General features: G+C 44.7%; 1 protein-coding gene across 3 annotated transcripts in view; it reads left to right on the forward strand.

Moving 5' to 3' along the window:
* GSR (glutathione-disulfide reductase) overlaps window positions 1–4,532 on the forward strand; it is a 49,690-nt gene extending 45,158 nt beyond the window's left edge. For all 3 annotated transcript variants that reach the window (XM_025420558.3, XM_049095290.1, XM_025420473.3), the window contains 2 exons: window positions 1,114–1,247; window positions 3,342–4,532. In XM_025420558.3, coding sequence (XP_025276343.1) covers window positions 1,114–1,247; window positions 3,342–3,491 — 284 coding nt within the window. In that variant the 3' untranslated portion in view covers window positions 3,492–4,532. The remainder of the gene's footprint in view (window positions 1–1,113; window positions 1,248–3,341) is intronic.
* Window positions 4,533–19,996: the final 15,464 nt, after the last annotated feature.

The following is a 19,996-nucleotide window of genomic DNA, read 5'->3' on the forward strand; positions in this document are numbered from 1 at the left end:
GGATCCCTGTGCATTGTTTTTGTTTTTATTATCTATTGTTAATCTACTGTGCCTAATTTATAAATTAAACTTTATCATAGGTATATATGTATAGGAAAAATTTATATACATAGGCTTTGGTATTATCCACAGTTTCAGGCATCCACTGGGGATCCCTGAATGTTTTCCCGGTGGATAAGAGGAGACTATTATAGTACAAAGGACTCCTGTGTATAACATTTTTGCTATACCATAGTTTTTCTCTATACACACACACACACACACACACACACACACATACTAGTATCTATTTCTGGGGAACAAGGCCATTCCTTTACATAAGCAAGCCACAATTTTCAAATGGATAGCATTTAAATTGATATAAAATTGGATGTAGGGATAGACAAGATAGGTAAGGGGAAGTAAAAGGGTAAAGACCTCGATTTATAAAATAAATAAGTCATGGAATGAAGAACACAGCATAGAGAATATAGTTATTAATATTATAATAACTTTGTATGCTGACAGATGGTGACTACACTTAATCATGGTGAGCATTTTGTAATGTTTATGATTGTCAAATCAGTATGTTGCACACCTGAAGCTAACATAATATTGTATGTCAGTTATACTTCAGTTTACAAAAAAGTTATTAAAAAAGAAGTAAATTGATAGAAAATTATCCAAACTTTAGATCTTATTCACATTTTGCCAGTTATCTCAAATATCATTTTTCTTTCCTTTCCATTTTTTTAAAGTAATCTCTGTACCCAATGTAGAGCTCACACTCACAAACCCCAGATCAAGTCATATGCTTCACTGACTGAGCCAGCCGAGTGCCCCTCAAATAATGTCATTTAACACTTTTTCCCCCAGGGCCAGGATTCAGTCCAGGGGATGCATTGTATTTAGTTTTCATACCTCTTTGGTTTAATTGAGAGACAAAATTCCTTAGCTTTTCTTTCATCTTTCATGATATTGGCATTTATGTTATAGAATGTCCCAGGATCCTTGTAGTTTTGTTTGATATTTCCTCCTGATTTGACTTAGGTTATATATTTCTGGCCATCTCTTCAATAGCTCACTGGAATTGTTTAGGTTTTTGACAGACACTTTTTTCCCTGTGCATTATAGATGAGGCCATTTATAAATATGGAAAAGAAAATGTGAAGACCTATTCAACCACCTTTACCCCAATGTATCATGCAGTTACCAAAAGGAAAACAAAATGTGTGATGAAAATGGTTTGTGCCACCATGGAGGAAAAGGTATGGGAAAAATGCGGGAAGCTAAAGGATATCTTCAGACTTGGCAGGGATTGTGGGGGGGCGTATTTTGGTGAGGTGGGGGGTAGAGAGACCAATTAAGGAATTAAGCCTTCTCTGTTTCAACTAGTGCAGTCCCACTTTTATCTGCCTACATATACTAGAGTTCTTTGTAATAATTCATATAGAAAGAAGGTTCCAGGGGCACCTGGGTGGCTTGGTCAATTAAGTGTCTGCCTTTGGCTCAGGTCATGATCTCAGGGCCCTGGGATTAAGTCCTACGTTGGGCTCCCTGCTCAGCAGGGAATCTGCTTCTCTCTCTCCCTCTGCTCCATCCTACCCCCACCACTGTAAATGTAGCATTCAGTAGTATATTCTTGATTTATTTTTTTTAAAGATTTTTATTTATTTATTTGGGAGAGAAAGAGTAAGTGTAAGCGCACAAGTGGGCAAAGGGGCAAGAGAGGGAGAAGCAGACTCCCTGCTTAGCAGGGAGCATGACTTTATGACTCTGCTCAATCCCAGTGCCCTAGGATCATGACTTGAGCTGCAGGTGGATGCTTAACTCACTAAGCCACCCAGCCACCCTTATTCTTGAATTTTATTTTATTTATTTATTTATTTTTAAATATTTCATTTATTTATTCGTGAGACACACAGAGAGAGAGAGAGTGGCAGAGACATAGGCAGAGGGAGAAGCAGGCTCCACGCAGGGAGCCTGACGTGGAACTCAATCCCAGGTCTTCAGGATCAGGCCCTGGGCCAAAGGCAGCGCTAAACTGCTGAGCCACCTGGGCTGCCCCTGGAACTTTTTTTTTTTTTTTTTTTAATTTATATGATAGTCACAGAGAGAGAGAGAGAGGCAGAGACATAGGCAGAAGCAGGCTCCATGCACCGGGAACCCGACGTGGGACTCGATCCCGGGTCTTCAGGATCGCGCCCTGGGCCAAAGGCAGGCGCTAAACCACTGCGCCACCCAGGGATCCCTGATTTTTTTTTTTTTTTTTAAGATTTTATTTATTTATTCATGAGAGACACAGATAGGCAAAGACATAGACAGAGCCTGATGCAGGACTTGATCTCAGGACCACAGGATCACGACCTGAGCCAAAGGCAGACAGACACTCAACCACTTAGCCACCCAGGTGTCCCTTGATTTATTTTTAAACAAAATATTCTTGAGCTAAATTTTATACTTTCTAACTTTGCTAAGGGTATTTGCTAGAGGTGAACATTAGCATAGTTTTGAAATTATTGAGAAGCCCAACTGGAAAATACAATATGAAACAAATGCCTCTAAGTGGTCCTTCAAGCAGTTGTCCAGTATGTATGGACTGAGCACCATCTTTTGCTTCGTTGTATGGCGAGAGTGGGAAGCAAATGTAGGCAGGTCCCCTCTGTCTAGAGAGTAAAATCTGCAGGGAAGATGGGACTCTAATTTTCCATCTCCACATAAACAGAACATTGTGGTTGTGATAGAGTCATGATGGAGAAATATTGGTGCTGAGAAATCACATGATAAACAATGTAACTTGGTTGGGAAGGCAAGTATGGCCATCTGAAGAATGAAGGAGCTTTAACTCCAAAGGGGAGGAAGAATTGCCCAGACAGGGGTAACAACTTGTATAAAGGAGAGAGCATGGTGAATACTCAGGACAGAAGGAAAGCCAGTGGGGCCAGAATGAGGTGAGCCTGAGCAGGGAGGGTTGTGTGGGGTGGGCCGGGAAATATGTGGACACAGGACTGCGTAGCAACTTGTACGCTGTGGCATGCCATGTCCAGATAAGAGATTCAGGTTTTTTAGAGGTTTTAAAATATCACATATCTTGCATGACGAATAAAAATATATTAGTCAGGGATCCCTGAGTGGCGCAGTGGTTTGGCACCTGCCTTTGGCCCAGGGCGCGATCCTGGAGACCCGGGATCGAATCCCACGTCGGGATCCCGGTGCATGGAGCCTGCTTCTCCCTCTGCCTGTGTCTCTGCCTCTCTCTCTCTCTGTGTGTGGCTATCATAAATAAATAAAAAATTTAAAAAATATATATATATTAGTCTACCTAATAAAAACTTTTAAGAATTTTTCCTCTTTACCCCCAGGTGGTTGGGATCCATATGCAAGGAATTGGGTGTGATGAAATGCTGCAGGGTTTTGCTGTTGCGGTAAAAATGGGAGCGACCAAAGCTGACTTTGACAACACAGTTGCTATTCACCCTACCTCTTCCGAAGAACTGGTCACACTTCGTTGAAAACCCAGAGACTTGTATGGCCAGCAGCTGGACCAGTAGACCTAAAACGAACCAAATAACATGTTTTCTCACTGTTCCCATTTTATGTATCTCTTTATTGTAATCAGAATATTCTGATAGTGAAAATTTTCAGTGCATAATAGAACTTATGTATGTAATTAGAAATTTGTTTTGTCATCCGGGATTGATTTTCATTTGATTGCATCTCACAGTAATCAATATTTTAAAGGTGGTTGTTTTGTTTTGTTTTGTTTTGTTTTGTTTTGTTTTCCTTATTAACAGCTCTTTGCTAGCTGTTTTTTTGTTTTGTTTTGTTCTATTTTGTTTTTGTTTCAGCCTTATCCCAGGTAGAAGACTATATGAAGTACAGGTAATTAAAGTACTTGAAAGAATTTTACTTGCTAATTTTTATAGATGAAGATGACAACAGCTCTTCACATTTAGATGATGCAAGTGCACAGTCATGTTAACTTTTGAAGCCAGTACTGTGCTCTGCATATTGCAAAGCTGCTTCAAAGATGTGACCTTTTTCTAAAAGCATATAACATGAGAGACCCACCTTCCCTATTTTATTTTTGTTTTAAATGATTAAAAATCGTGTTCCTTTTATGAAGTGAAGTACATCACACTTGGAAAAGATGTGTGCCTCATAAGTGAGGGACATTTTGGAAGTAGTTTCTACTTTCAGAAGGAGAAGAATTCAAAGTCTCTTCCTCTGCTAAGAGTTCATAGTTCAATGAATGATTTCAAGTTTTTATGTGTTCTTGTCATTTTTTTTCCTGAAAACTATTTCCAGAAACCTGAAAATAAAATCATAGCCTTTTCTTCTTATAAAATTTGTTATTATGGGCAGCCCCGGTGGCCCAGCAGTTTAGCGCCGCCTTCAGCCCAGGGTATGATCCTGGAGATCCAGGATAGAGTCCCACGTCGGGTTCCCTGCGTGGAGCCTGCTTCTCCCTCTGCCTGTGTCTCTGCCTCTCTCTCTCTGTACCTCTCATGAATAAATAAATAAAATCTTTAAAAAAAACCTGTTATTATGAATTTATAGCTAATTGTTCGTTTTCTAAGACTATTTCATGTTGGAGATTACATGCTAATAGTGAGCTACCTTACGTAGGCTTAAGGCCTTATGAGAGGTGGATTTTTATAGATTGAGAGCAGAAGTATTCAAGAGAAACATTTAGGGACACTTGGGTGGCTCAATGGTTGAGTGTCTGCCTTTGGCTCAGGTCATGACTTTGGGGTCTTGGGATCAAGTCCCACATTGGGCTCCCACAAGGAGTCTGCTTCTCCCTCTGCCTAAGTCTCTGCCTCTGTGTCTCTCATGAATAAATAAATAAAATCTTAAAAAAAAATAAACAGCAGAGTTAATGATTGAAAAGGAAGAACAGTTTAGAAATCACTTAGTTTTTAGCATTTTATTACCATTAGCTTGTACCAACTAGGTAAGTTAGTTAAATTTTTCCATAGTTTTCATTAGTGACATAGTGCTACTGACTTTTTTCATGAAGCTTTTACTGAATGTCTTTCTGGTTAGCCATGGCCAGGTCGCTGCCCTGACTTGTTGAGTAAGTCCAATGTCAACAGAAAAAAAAAAAAATTACTATGTTAGTAACTAGATTATGTAACTGTTGCAGCAAGAAAATAGGATCCAAAAACCTGGGCATGGACTGATATCCCCTCTTCACCGCCCTCGAGTCTCTTTGCCAATAGCCTAAAAGGTAGTGGACTAAGGTTCTTGGCTCTGCTGACCTGGTTTGTTTCTTATTCTGCATAGGGCCCAGACTTCGGGTGTGACTTTGTAAAGAATAGGGGACACCCTCCTAGTTACATCCACTATAACACCATATATTTTTTATCTTCAATGTTCTTTGCACTGCTTTTTACTGGGTCTGTAGCAAACCAACATACAGAAAACCCTTTCCAAGTTGTGGCCTTCATTCTTATCAGTTCCCAAATGGGTCTAACCTGTGAGTTGATCTAGCACCACAGGCTTGGTTACACAAAGCACTGGGCAATGTGAAGCTGTACAAGGTAGCACATTGTATAACCTCTGGCACATTATTGGTCCTCAGTAGAAACTTGCTGAGGGAAAGGTATGGTACAGTTGACCCTTGAGCAATATAGGTTTGAATCGTGTGGATCTACTTATATGTGGGTATTTTACAGTACTGTGAATGTATTTTCCTTTTGATTTTCTTAATAACATTTTGTTTTATCTGTTTTTTAGTGAGCTCTACACCCAATATAGGGCTTGAACTCATGACCCCAAGATCAAAAGTCACAAGGTCTCCTGCTCTACTGACTCAGCCAGTCAGACACCCCTCTAGCTTATTATTGTAATAATGCAGTATATAATACATACAACATACAAAATAATGTATTAATCAACTGTTTAGGTTATCGGTAAGGCTTCCGGCCAACCATAGGCTATTAGTTCAATTGATGGGGAGTCAAGTTATTCAGGTGTTTTACTACATGGGGGATTGATGCCCGTAACCCCCTCAATCCATTGTTCAAGGATCAACTGTATTTTCAAGTCTAGAAATTAGAGATAAAATTCTACACGAATAACTCATTCAAAACAGTGTGCTAATCACAGGGTGACCATATGATCTATTGCCTAGAATAGGACACCGTTGGGAGTGAAAGGGGGGCACAATTAATTGGAACCACAGGCATTAATTTGTACCATTGTAGAAAACAGGACAGTGCCACTCTAAGCATTATTGGAAGAGGTAGAAGTATGCAAATTAAGAGGCAGAAAGTGCCATTTTGCTGGGAAAACTGAAGGGCATGATGAAGAGATTATATAGGGTGTGGAATTTGGGATTGTGGAGAAGACCAGAACATGTTGAAGGCGCAGTGAGGCAGAACTGGGCAAAGTACATACGAGAATAATAGAGTTCAATTTGATTGGAGCATTAGAGTGGATGTTGGTTTTATGTAGAATGTTCTTCCCCACTTATTTATCTGATGTTCTGGTTATGTGTTGCTCCATAACAAACTTCCTGAAAGCTTAATGCCTTATAGCAACTTTTTTTTTTAATGTATTGCAATTTTGTGGGTCAGAAATGGGAGCAAGACTCAGCTTGCAAGGATGACTCTTCTGTTGCTGTTGGCAAAGATCATTTGTTGGTATTCAAATGGCAAAGGTCTAGAGATTCTAAAATCATCATTCATTCATCTGGCACTTAGACAAGGATGACTGACTAGAAGACTGGCCTTACCTGGGACTGTGAACTGAGTTGCCTGTATGTAGATTTTTCCAGCCTAGCAGTCTTAAAAGTTGGTAGATTTACATGGAAGCTCAGGGCTCTCAGAGATTGTTTTCAAGATTCCTATACAGATGCTGCAAGCCTTATGATCCAGCCTCAGAAGTTCTAGAACATCACCTGTGCCACATGCTATTGGTTAAGCAAATCACTAAGGCCAGCCCAGATTTATGAGGAAGTGAATCGGACTTCACCTTTCAGTTGAAGGTGTGGTAGAGTTTGTCCATCTTTAATCACACATCTGCCAACTTAGTTTACAAGGCTTACCTTAAACCATCTTTGTGAAGACTTCTATAGTATTTCTATAGTAGTTTTATGTATTCTATATTTCCATAACACCCTGCCTTATAGTAGGACTGTAGTCACATAGTGGGTCTGCAGTATGTGTTCACCTGGTCATTTTACACTTAACATCAATCAGTTTTATAGTCTCAGTATTGAGTTTCACAGTATTGTTCCTAGTATATCCTGTAGCAACTTTTGCTGCAAGAAGGCAAACGCGTGTTACTGTGTGATTTTTGACACTAAGTAGTAGAAAAGGCCAACATTCTTATCCTTTACTTTTTTGAAAAATTATAGGCTGGGTGTTCAGGTCTTCAACAGGTTTTTCCCATTCTATGAATCTGACCTCGTGGATGTAGATGAAGAGCTGTTAGAGATGGATACAGAAGATGGTTTTCATTGTGCCTGACTCAGAAATACTCTTTATTGCCATTGGTACAGTATTTTAGCATGTTGAATCTTTTTTTTTTTTTTAATTTTTTTTTTTTTTTTTTTTTTTATTCATGATAGTCACACACAGAGAGAGAGAGAGAGAGAGGCAGAGACATAGGCAGAGGGAGAAGCAGGCTCCATGCACTGGGAGCCCGATGTGGGATTCGATCCCGGGTCTCCAGGATCGTGCCCTGGGCCAAAGGCAGGCGCCAAACCGCTGCGCCACCCAGGGACCCCTAGCATGTTGATTCTTAAGTGAAGATCAGTCAGTGTTTTAAAGGGAAGTGATTATATAGTCATTTCTGTATTCTGTGTAGTATGTTTTCTTAAGGTGTTTTTATTATTTATTTATTTATTTATTTTGAAGATTTTATTTATTTATTCATGAGAGACAGACAGAGAAAGACAGACGCAGAGATACAGGCAGAGAGAGAAGCAGGCTCCATGCAGGGAGCCGGATATGGGACTTGATCCCAGGTCTCCAGGATCAGGCCCTGGGCTGAAGGCAGGTGCTAAACCACTGAGCCACCCAGACATCCCTGTGTAGTATGTTTTAAGTGCTATTTAATGTGTTGGGGCAGTGTCAAAAGGTAGAAAAGTGTTGGATGCAAGGGCTTGGTTGTATCCAGACTTGAAATTTTTATGGAAATAATTCCTCCTTTTTAAAAGATTTTATTGACATTTGAGAGAGTGAGCACATACGAGAGGGGAAGGGACAGAGGGAGAATGAGAAGCAGGCTCCGCACAGAGGAGGGAGCCAACTCGAGGACCCTGGGATCATGACCTGAGCCAAAGGCAGACACTTACCTGATTCAGTCACCCAAGCACCCCCACCCGCATGCTCCCTATTTTAAGTTCTTTATCTGTAAGTTGTAGTAGCGGACATTTGTTCTTTAGCTGTTCAGCATCTAGATTCCTTAAGTTTGGGGCCCAAACTTTAATGAGTCTCAGAAACAAAGCCTATCTCTCCACATAAACCTGAAAGTGCCAGATGCATGCTTCCCCGGCTCCCTTGCTGCTACAGAGAAGGCACATGACATAGTCTTGAGCAATCAGATGTACCTGCCCCTGACTACTCAGAAACCAGTGATGCAAAGAAATAGGGGTAGGAGGGAGAGCACAAGGGTGGGGGGCAGAAGGATGAGCAGAGTCCCTACCAAGCAGGGAGCCTGATGCAAGACTGAATCCCAGGACCCCAGGATCATGCCCTGAGCTAAAAGCAGATGCTCAACCATTGAGCCACCCCAGCATCCCAAACCTGGGTTTTTTCATCCTAAATGTAGCCCTATCCATTCACCAAATTGCTAATTATGGGAAGGGAAAGCTGACAAGTGAACTAAGTGTAGCGAGAGTTATGTTAGGGTAGTACCAGGAGCTAGAACCAAACCAAGGGCCTGAGGAACCCACACTGAGGGGTCCGAGAAGGCTTTGGACTAGAGAACTTTCCTTTTCTCTCCACGTCTTCTTACTGGATCAGAACCAGTAACACACAATTCTGTAATTAGCTTCCATTGAACCCAAATCTTTCATTGACCTTGTATCCTCTCTTGCTTCGTTACTTTGCATCTATTTCTAGCAAAAGTCTTAAAAGAATTGTGTAGACGTTCTACTTCCTCAGTTCTCAGGCATTCATCTCCATCACATCATGGAAATTGCTCCAGCGCAAGTTACTAATGACCATGTGATATGAAATGGTTAATTCTCCCAATGGTTAATTCTCAAGCTTCATCTTGCATGACTTCCCACCAGTATTTATCTATTGATCAAACCTTTCATGAAATGTCTTCACCGGCCTTCTGGGATACCCACTCCCTTTTGGTTCTTTTTTTTTTTTTTATTTAAGATTTTATTTATTTATTCATGAGAGACACCGAGAGAGAGGCAGAGACACAGGCAGAGAGAGAAGCAGGCTCCATGCAGGGAGCCTGATGTGGGACTTGATCCTGGGTCCCCAGGATCACACCCCGGGCCAAATGCAGCGCTAAACCGCTGGGCCACCGGGGCTGCCCTCCCTTTTGGTTCTTATTCTCCTTCACTGACACCTTCTCAGCATCCTTGGTGGTCTTCCTTCGAGTGTCCTCAAGCTCATTCCTTGGCCTTCTTTTCTTTTCTATCTGTATTTGCTCTGTAGAAGAGCTGATCCAGTTCTGTGGCTTTAAATACTATCTCTAAATTGATTCCTACAGCCAAGTGCCTACCCAACAATTCCTCCTAGATATCTGATAGGCATTGTCAGCTTAATGTGGCCAAACAAAACAATATCCTCCTCCAGACTTGCTTCTTTCCCAATGCAGCTTTCTCATTAAATGGATCACCTTTCACTGTTACTCAAAGCCAAGATTTGTAGTCATCCTTGACTTCACTATTTATTTAATTTTTAATTTTAATTTTTGGTTGACTTCACTCTTTAAGTAAAAGTTCTTTTTTTTTTAAAAATATTTCATTTATTTATTCATGAGAGACACACACAGAGAGAGAGAGAGAGAGAGAGAGGCACAGACATAGGCAGAGGGAGAAGCAGGCTCCATTCTATGCAGAGAGACTGACATGGGACTTGATCTTTGGTCTTCAGGCTCACACCCTGGGTTGAAGGTGGTGCTAAACCGCTGAACCACCCAGGCTGCCCCTAACTGAAGGTTCTTTTTCTTTCTTTTTTTTTTTTAAGTGAAGGTTCTTAAATGGCTTGCAGGGCTTTATAAAATTTGCTCTGTGATGCACTGGCTTCCTCTCAAAAAAAGCATCAGTTCCCTCTCCTTAAAAAAGCTCTTCTCTTTGCTACCCCCCTTCTCCCCAACATGGCTCATCTTTCCTTTTACCTCAGCACTCTTCTCAGCTCTCACTTTATCAGAGGTGTCTTCTCTGATGCTGTCACTCCCTATCCTCTGGTCTTACTAATTCTTCAACAAATGTCATGTGTTTCATACATATGAATATATAAAGTAACGTATAAATATATAGTTTATACACTTATATACACAAATACACATTTTACATGTCTACATATACATACAGGTATATAGATATATTTATAGCTGTGAGTGTGTATCTTCCCCACTAAAACAGCTCCACTAAGATAAGAACTTTGTATTGTTCATCTGTGTGTCCAAATAGCACTGAGGGGGCAGCCCGGGTGGCTCAGCAGTTTAGTGTCACCTTCAGCCCAGGGCATGATCCTGGAGTCCCGGGATCGAGTCCCACGTCGGGCTTCCTACATGGAGCCTGCTTCTCCCTCTGCCTGTGTCTCTGCCTCTCTCTCTCTCTCTGTGTGTCTCTCATGAATTAAAAAACAAAACAAAACAACAACAACAAAAAAGCACTGAGGTAGAACGTAGATCATAGCATTTGTTGAATGGGGAGAACATGGCATGGGGGATGGGCATGAAGATTGGACACTGCACTAAAGGAATTAGAGATGATGTTGGAAAACAGGCTAGGTTGGGATGTAGGTCCTTCAGAGGAGACAGAACTCTATATATATACACATATTATGATTTTTATGTAAGATACCTGGAGAGAGTGGTAGCTCAAAGTATGATTTTTATGTAAGATACCTGGAGAGAGTGGTAGCTCAACACCCAGTTTTGTGGATGGGTTTCAGGATTCACTAGCCTGAATCTCAGATGAAGAAGAAGGGACTGGATGAAAAGGAGCTATAAGGGATCTGTGGATGGGACTTTTGGGTAGGGCTGAGCACCCTGATGGTAGGAAGCTCCCTTGCAAAGGCAAAGGTGGAAGGGGTTAATAAGGACTCAGAGATCAGGTTAAGGTACTTAAAGGGATTAGATCCAACAAATTGCTCCAGAAGAAGGAGTGAATTCAAAGGATGAGAATGAGTCCAGGAGTCTACCTTGTCAAAAGCAAGGCAAATGGGGGGATCCCTGGGTGGCGCAGCGGTTCAGCGCCTGCCCTTGGCCCAGGGCGCGATCCTGGAGACTCGGGATCGAATCCCACGTTGGGCTCCCGGTGCATGGAGCCTGCTTCTCCCTCTGCCTGTGTCTCTGCCTCTCTCTCTCTCTCTCTGTGACTATCATAAATAAATAAAAATTTAAAAAAATTAAAAAAAAAAAAAGCAAGGCAAATGTTGGCAATGGATAGAGCTGACTGATGCACTATCTGTATACGTTCTTTTTTTTTTTTTTTTTTTTTAATGATGGTCACAGAGAGAGAGAGAGAGAGAGAGAGGCAGAGACACAGGCAGAGGGAGAAGCAGACTCCATGCACCGGGAGCCCAACGTGGGATTCGATCCCGGGTCTCCAGGATCGCGCCCTGGGCCAAGGGCAGGCGCTAAACCGCTGCGCCACCCAGGGATCCCTGTATATGTTCTTATCAGAAAGACAGTAAGGACCCTGTCAGGCAAGGGGTTATTGGGAATAGTTGACTTGCATATTAAGAGGCTGTAGGTGAGAAAAGATGGCATTGAAAGTAGAGAGAGACTAGCTATAGATGTTGTGTTAGGAGACCAGTTGACCACTTTATGAGGAGTCTTAATGAAGTAGTAGGACACAGATTGGTCCTTAGCTTTATAGGCACAAAAGCTAAAAAGTGTCAGTGCATTCACACTTTATCTGGCTGGGAGGAACTCAATGGCTTTCAACCATGAAGTTTATTTCTCACTCATGCCACATGGTTATTGTGGATGGGCCATACGTACTTTTGCTTCATATCTTTTTCACTCCAGGATCAGGTTGACAAAGTGCCCCAATCTGGAATATGGTAAGGTCTCATGGCAGAGGGAAAAGCAAGATGGTGCTTTTTAAAAGATAGCTCTTACGTGAAATCTTTTTTTTTAAAGATTATTTATTTATTTATTTGTTTATTTATTTATTTATTTATTTGAGACATATCAAGAGAGAGGCAGAGACATAGGCAGAGGGAGAAGCAGGCTCCCTGCAAGGAGCCCGATGTGGGACTTGATCCCGGATCCCGGATTCGTGTCCTGGGATCACGGCCTGAGCCACAGGCAGATGCTCAACTGCTGAGCCACCTAGGCATCCCTTAGGTGAAATCTTCTCCTTGGATGTCACGTGTGTCATTTTGTTCATATTCCATTAGCCAAAGCAAGTCACATAGCACTCCTATGTTCAACAGGGTGGCAGTATACTCCTTCTGGAAGAGGAGGTGAATAATTATGAACAATTATACAGTTTACTACAGATGCCATTGGATTTGGCAATTGGGAAAGCATCAGTGACCTTTGAAAAGAGTTTAACTGGAGAGTTGGGTTCTGTAGAGGATACACTGGACCAGATGGATCTCACAGATATTTACAGAACTTTACATACAAATGCAACTGAATTCACATTCTTCTCAAGTGCACGTGGAACTTTGTCCAGAAGAGACCACATACTGGGTCACAAATCAGGTCGTAACCGATACCAAAAGATTGGGATCGTTCCCTGCGTATTTTCAGACCATAATGCTCTGAAACTAGAATTCAACCACAAGAAGAAGTTTGCAAGGATTTCAAACACGTGCAGGTTAAGGACCTTCCTGCTAAAAGATGAAAGGGTCAACCAGGACATTAGAGAAGAATTAAAAAGATTCACGGAAACCAATGAGAATGAAGATACAACCAACCATTCAAAATCTTTGGGATATAGCAAAAGCGGTCCCAAATAGGGGAAATACATCGCAATACAAGCATCCATCCAAACACTGGAAAGAACTCAAATACAAAAGCTGACCTTGCACCTAAAGGAGCTGGAGAAGGAACAGCAAATGAAACCTTCACCCAGCAGAAGACAACGGTTAATAAAAATTCAAGCAGAACTCAATGAAATAGAGAGCAGAAGAAACACATCAACAAAACCAGGGGGTGGTTCTTTGAAAGAACTAATATGAGAGAGAAACCATTAAGCCAGCCTTATTAAAAGAGAGAAAAGACTCAAATTAATAAAATCATGAATGAGAAAGGAGAGACCACCACCACCACCAAGGAAATACAAACGATCTTAAAAACTCATTCTGAGCAGCTAAACGCCAATAAATTGGGCAATCGAGAAGAAACGGACGCATTTCCGGAAAGCCACAAACTACCAAAACCGGAAAAGGAAGACACAGAAAACCCGAACAGGCCAATATCCAGGGAGGAAATTGAAGCAGTCATCATCAAAGACCTCCCAAGGCACAAAAGTCCAGGGCCGGATGGCTTCCCTGGGGAATGCTATCAAACGTTTAAAGAAGAAACTGTACCTGTTCTACTAAAGCGGTTCCGAAAGATAGAAAAGAGATGGAATACTTCCAAACTCGTTCTTGGAGGCCAGCATCGCCTTAAGTCCAAAAGCAGACAAAGACCCCACCAAAAAAGGAGAGTTATAGACCGATAGACCTGATGAACACGGATGCAAACATTCTCCACAAGATACGAGCCAATAGGATCCAACGGTACATTAAGAAGTTACTCACCATGACCAGGTGGGATTTCTCCCAGGGATGCAAGGCTGGTTCAACACTCGGAAAGCATACCACGTAACTGATCAGATCTGCAAGAGAAGAAACAAGAACCAGACGATCCTCTCAAGAGATGCAGAGAAAGCATTTGACAAAATACAGCATCCATTCCTGATCCAAACGCTTCAGAGTACAGGGATAGAGGGAATGTTCCCCAGCATCTTCAAAGCCATCTACTGAAAGGAAAGCCCGCGGCAAATTATCATCCTCAATGTGGAAACACTGGGAGCCTTTCCCCGAAGATCAGGAACGAGACAGGGGTGTCCACTCTCACCACGGCTACTCAACATACTACTAGACGTCACAGCCTCAGCAATCAAGCAACAAAAAGAAATAAAAGGCATTCAAACCAGCAAAGAAGTAGTCAAACTCTCCCTCTTCGCTGATGACATAATACTGGGCCTAGAAAACACAAAAGACTCCACCCCAAGATTGCTAGAACTCATACAGCAAATTCGGCAGCGTGGCAGGACACCAAATCAATGCCCAGAAATCAGTGGCCTCTCTATACACCAACGATGAGACTGAAGAAAGAGAAATTAAGGAGTCAGTCCCATTGACAATTGCACCCAAAAGCATGAGATACCTAGGAATACACCTAACCAAAGAGGTAAAGGATCTCTACCCGAAAAACTACAGAACACGAATGAAAGAAATTGAGGAAGACACAAAGAGATGGAAAACTATTCCATGCTCCTGGATTGGAAGAATTAATATATTGGGAAAATGTCAACGTGACCCAGGGCGATGTACACATTGAAAGCAATCCCTATCACAAATACTACGGGCTCTCTTCAGAGAGTTGGAACAAATCATCTGAAGATTAGTGTGGAATCAGAAAAGACCCCGAATGGCCAGGGCAATATTAGAAAACAAAACCACAGCTGGCGGCATCACAATACCAGATTTCAGGTTGTGCTACAAAGCTGTGCTCATCAAGACAGTGTGGTACTGGCAAACACAGATCAAAGGGACAGAAGAGAGAAATCCAGAAGTGGACCCTCAACTCTACGGTCAAGACCATATATTCGACCAAGCAGGAAAACCATCCACTGGAAAAAAGACAGTCTCTTCCCTAAAGGCTGCTGGGAACGTTGGACAGCCACATGCAGAAGAATGAAACTGGACCATTCTCTCACACTGTACACAGAGATAAAACTCAAAATGGATGAAGGATATAAATGTGAGACAAGATTCCAACCAAAAACCCTCCGGGAGAACACAGGCAACAACACCCTTCTTGAACTGGGCCACAGCAACTCCTTACAAATCACACCAGCCACGAAGGCCAGAGAAACAAAAGCGAAAATGATCACTGGGACTTCATCAAGATGAGCAGCTTCCGCACAACAAAAGAAGCACTCAACAAAACTCAAAGACAACCTCCAGACCGGGAGAAGATAGTGCAAATGACCCGTCAGATAAAGGGCCAGCATCCAAGATCTCTGAAGAACCTCTGCAACTCCACAGCAAAGAGACCAACCATCCAATCCGGAAATGGGCAAAAGACACGAACAGAAAAGTCACGGAGGAAGACGTAGACGTGGCCAACAAGCACACGAGACCATGCTCCGCATCACTGGCCATCAGGGAAATGCAGATCAAAACCAGAATGAGATACCACCTCACACCGGTGAGAACATTGCCAGGACAGGAAACACCAAATGTGGGAGAGGCCGTGGAGAAAGGGGAACGTTTTCAAAATTCAAAACTTTCAGAGGTAGCCCATACTCACCTGATAGGGACCAAGGCGGGGGGGGGGGGTGCTCCCGGCCAGGCTGGGGAGCTTAGGGGGGGGCCTGAGAGCGGGGAGGGGCGCAGGGGCGGCGTGGCGGAGGGGGGCGGAGGAAGAGCCAAGGGCCTTGGGGGGCTCCTGGGGCCCAGCAGCCCAGGCCCTCAAGCCACCGCCCCAAGGCCCTGCCCTGACGGTGGACGGTGCCTGCACCCTCACCCCTCTGAGCGCGCGCATGGGCTCCGCGGCACCCTCCCTGGGCCCCGGGGCAGGGCCCCCGCACCCTCCCTGAGCCGCCCGGAGGAGACCTGGCCTGACCCGGAGGGGGCCCCGCCGCCACCCCCTCCGCCAACAGGTCCCGCCCCTCCTCCCCCGCGCAGCCCTCTGCCCGGCACCCTGGCGGCCCAAAGGGTGTGGGTGTCGGCCCGGCTCGCTGTCCCCCGCGGTCCCTCCCGGGCACCCGCCGCGCCACCCGCGAGGGCCAGATGCCTCTCGCACAGCCACCCCGGGGCCCCTCACGCCTCCCGGGGCCCACGCCGACCTGCGCGCCGGGGCCGGGGCCTGCAGAGCCGCTGCCGGGAGCCCCCAGCGCCGGGACCCGGAGGCCTGGAGCCGCGGTGCGGCCGCGCAACCTCCTGCCCCGGCCACGGCGGGTCGGGTCGGGGTCGCCGCCTCTGCGCCCAGCTCCTCCCGCGGCCACGCCCTGGCGCCCCTCGGGTCAGCTCCGGCCACGCCCCGCCCCGCCCCCCGCAGAGCCTGGAGGGGACCCGAGACCGCCTCGGCCTCCGCCCGCTAGTCTGGTCGGGGCCCAGGGGCTCCGGGGTCCGAGGCCTTGCGCCCCCGGCTCAGTCCCGAGGGACTCCTGCTCACGGAGGCTCGGAGCCTCTCTCGGGCTCTGTGTCTCCCTCCCTGTCCCTCCGCCCGCCCCGGTCTCTGTCTCTCCCTCCCTGTCTTGCCCTGTCTCCCTCCCCCGTCTCTCTCTCTCCCTCCCAGTCTCTGTGTCCCTCCCAGTCTTTCTTCTCTCACTCCCTATCTCGGCCTGTCCCTCCCTGTCTCTCCCTCCCTGTCTCTGTGTCTACCTTCTTGTCTCTCGGTCTCTCACTTGTCTCCCTCCCTGTCTCATTCTCTCCATCCTGTCTCTGTCTCGGTCTCTCCCTCCCTGTCTCGGTCTCCCCTCCTGTCTCTCGTCTCCCTCCCTGCACCCTGGTCTCTCCCCTCTGACTCATCTCTCCCTCCCTGTCTCTGGATCCCTCCTTCCCTGTCCTGTGTCGCTCCCCCTGTCTCCATCTCTCACACCCGTCGTTTCAGTCTCTCCTCCTTGTCTCCATCTCTCTCTCCCTCCCTGTCTCTCTGTCTCTTCCTCCCTGTCTCTTGGTGTCTCCCTCCCTGTCTCTGTCTGTCCCTCCCTGTCTCTCTCACCCTGTCTTTCTGTCTCTCCGTCCCTGTCTCTGACTCTCCTTCCCTGTGTCTGCGTCTGTCTCTCCCCGCCGCCCCATCTCGGTCTCTCCTCCCCGTCTGGTTCGCTCCCTCCCTCTCTCTGACTCTCACTCCCTGTCTCGCCGGCCCTCCGTCCCTGTGTCTCTGTCTCTCTCCCTGTCTCTATTTCTCCGCCAGTCTCTGTGTCTCCCTCTGTGTCTCTCCCTTCCTGTCTCTCGGTCTCTCCCTCTCTGTCTCGTTCTCTCTCCATCCTGACTCTGTGTCTCCCTCAGTGTGTCTCGGTCTCCCTCCCTGTCTCTGGGTCTCCCTGTCTCTCTGTCTCTTCCTCCCTGTCTCTCGGTGTGTTCGTCCCTGTCTCTAGGGGTCTTCCTCACTGTCTCTGTCTCTCCATCCCTGTCTCTCGGACTCTCCTTCCGTGTCTGTCTCTCCCTCCCTCCCTCAGTCTCCCTCCTTGTCTCCGTCTCTCTGTCTCTCCCTCGCTGTCTCTCCCCCCATCCCTATCTCTCCCTCCCTGTCTGTGTCCCCCTCCCTGTGTCTGTCCGTCCCTCCCCTCTGGTTCTCTGTCTCTCCTTCCCTCTCCATGTTAGTGAAAGAAAGGACGAGGACCGTAGGATTCTCTCAGTAGATGCAGAAAAAGCATTTGACAAAATAGACCATCCTTTCATGATGAAAACCTTCTGCCAGGTATGGATACCGGGAACAAACCTCAATTGTCATAAAAGCCATCTACAAAAGACCCAGAGGGAACGTCCTCTTCATTGGCAAAAACCTGGAGCTTTTCCCTTAAGGTCAGGAACACGACAGGGTGTTCACCCTCAACGCTGTTGTCCAGCAGAGTAGTAGTGGTCCTAGCTTTTGCGGTGACATTCCAAAACAGAAAGAAAAGGCATCCCGATCAGCAAAGAAGTCAAACTCTCACTCTTCACAGAGGACATGACACTCTATGTGGGAAACCTCAAACAGTCACTAGATCATACCTAAAGGATCTATCCGACAAGACGACCTAACAATCATGGATATTTATGCCCCGAATGTGGGAGCTGCCATGGATATCAATCAATTGCTAAGCAAAGTTAAGACATACTTAGATAATAATACACTTTTTCTTGGAGACTCGACTAAGGCGCTTTCTACAATTGATAGATCTTCCAGGCACAGCATCTCCAAAGAAACAAGAGCAATAATGATAATGGCCCTAATGACTGATTACTTGCTATTGTTTACATACAATAAACAATATGGTAGTTGCCTTTTATTTATTAAGTCACTTTTATCCTCTTTAGAGGCTCCTCCTCAAATTTGTATGTTGAAACCTATTCCCCAAAGGATGGTATTAGGAGCTGGAGTTTTTGAGTGGTAATTAGGTTGAGAGGAGAGGGTGCTTAGGATGGGATTAGAGCTTTTTAAAAAGAGACTGGAGAGAGCTTGCTTGCTTCCTTCCTGTCTCTCTCTTTTACAGCCCCCTCTCTGCTCTCTGCCATGTGAGGACACAGCAAGAAGACAGCCATCAGCAAATCAGGAATCAGGCTCTCACCAGATACCAAATCTGTTGGTACCTTGATCTTGGACTTTGCAGCCTCCAGAACTTTGAGAAATAAATGCTTGTTGCTTAAGCCTGTCACCCAGTCTCTGGTAATTTGTTAAAGTGGCCCAAAGTGACTAAGACAATCCTTTCCATTACAAGTGAGGATTAGAGAGGTAGGAAGTGGTGGAGTAGGAATTCAGGCCAGATCTATCTGGCTCCAAGGCCAGTATTTGAACCCCTGCGGAGTAAAAGTTTCTAGGCAGAGGCAGTGGCAAATGTTTTCTTTTTGGAGAAAATTTGTGAGAGTGAAGATGGGTAGTCTTCGGTAGTGGAATATGCCACCACAAAATATGCCCCCCCCCTTTATTTTATTTTTTTAAATTTTTAAAAAATTTATGATAGTCACACACACAGAGAGAGAGAGAGAGAGAGAGAGAGAGAGAGGCAGAGACACAGGCAAAGGGAGAAGCAGGCTCCATGCACAGGGAGCCTGACGTGGGATTCGATCCCGGGTCTCCAGGATCGTGCCCTGGGCCAAAGGCAGGCACCAAACCGCTGCACCACCCAGGAATCCCCCCCCCTTTTTTTTAAATATGCCACTTTGGCATAAAGATTATTATGAACTGAAGATAATTGAGAAGCAGATATAAGAAAGCTTTCTCCTCTCCTCACTATTTGCCTAAAGGTAGGACATAAATTATAATGGTGTTGTCTCCATGCTCTCTACCAGAGACATATTTATTTATCTATCTGCCCATCTATCTATCTAGATATCTATCTGTCTTAAAGACTTTATTCTTTAGTAATCTCTATACTCAATATGGGACTCAAACCTACAACCCCAAGACCAAGGGATACATGCTCTACAGACTGAGCCAGTCAGGCACTCCTTAGTGCTCTTTTGTTAAGATGCTAAGACAGTTCAGTCCATGGAGCTTGCCACTCTTGATCTTTGGGTTGTGGGTTCAAGGCCCACGTTGGATGTAGCAATTACTTAAAAATAAAATCTTTTGCAAATTGAACACCAGTAAAAAATAAATTTATTATTATTATTATTTTATTTTATTTTATTTTTTTGAGACAGACCGTGTTCACCGGCCAGACCGCAGGAGCTAAGATAAGGAATCCAGGTCCGAGCATCGTCCCTGCCCCTCCTGGGGCGAATTTGTCCACGAAGGCAGCCAGACCTGAGCCAGCCGCGCTGGAGGGGGGCCGGTCCATACCCCGAGGCAGTAAGAGCACTTGAAACCAGGGTGGCCCCGCAGAATAAATTTATTATTAAAAAAATAAAATGAAATGATTGTCATTAAAAAAATCTTTTTTTTTAAGATCTTATTTATTCATGAGAGACGCAGAGAGAGAGGCAGAGAC

This window comes from Canis lupus, chromosome 16, assembly GCF_003254725.2.
Source record: "Canis lupus dingo isolate Sandy chromosome 16, ASM325472v2, whole genome shotgun sequence".
Taxonomy (NCBI): domain Eukaryota; kingdom Metazoa; phylum Chordata; class Mammalia; order Carnivora; family Canidae; genus Canis; species Canis lupus.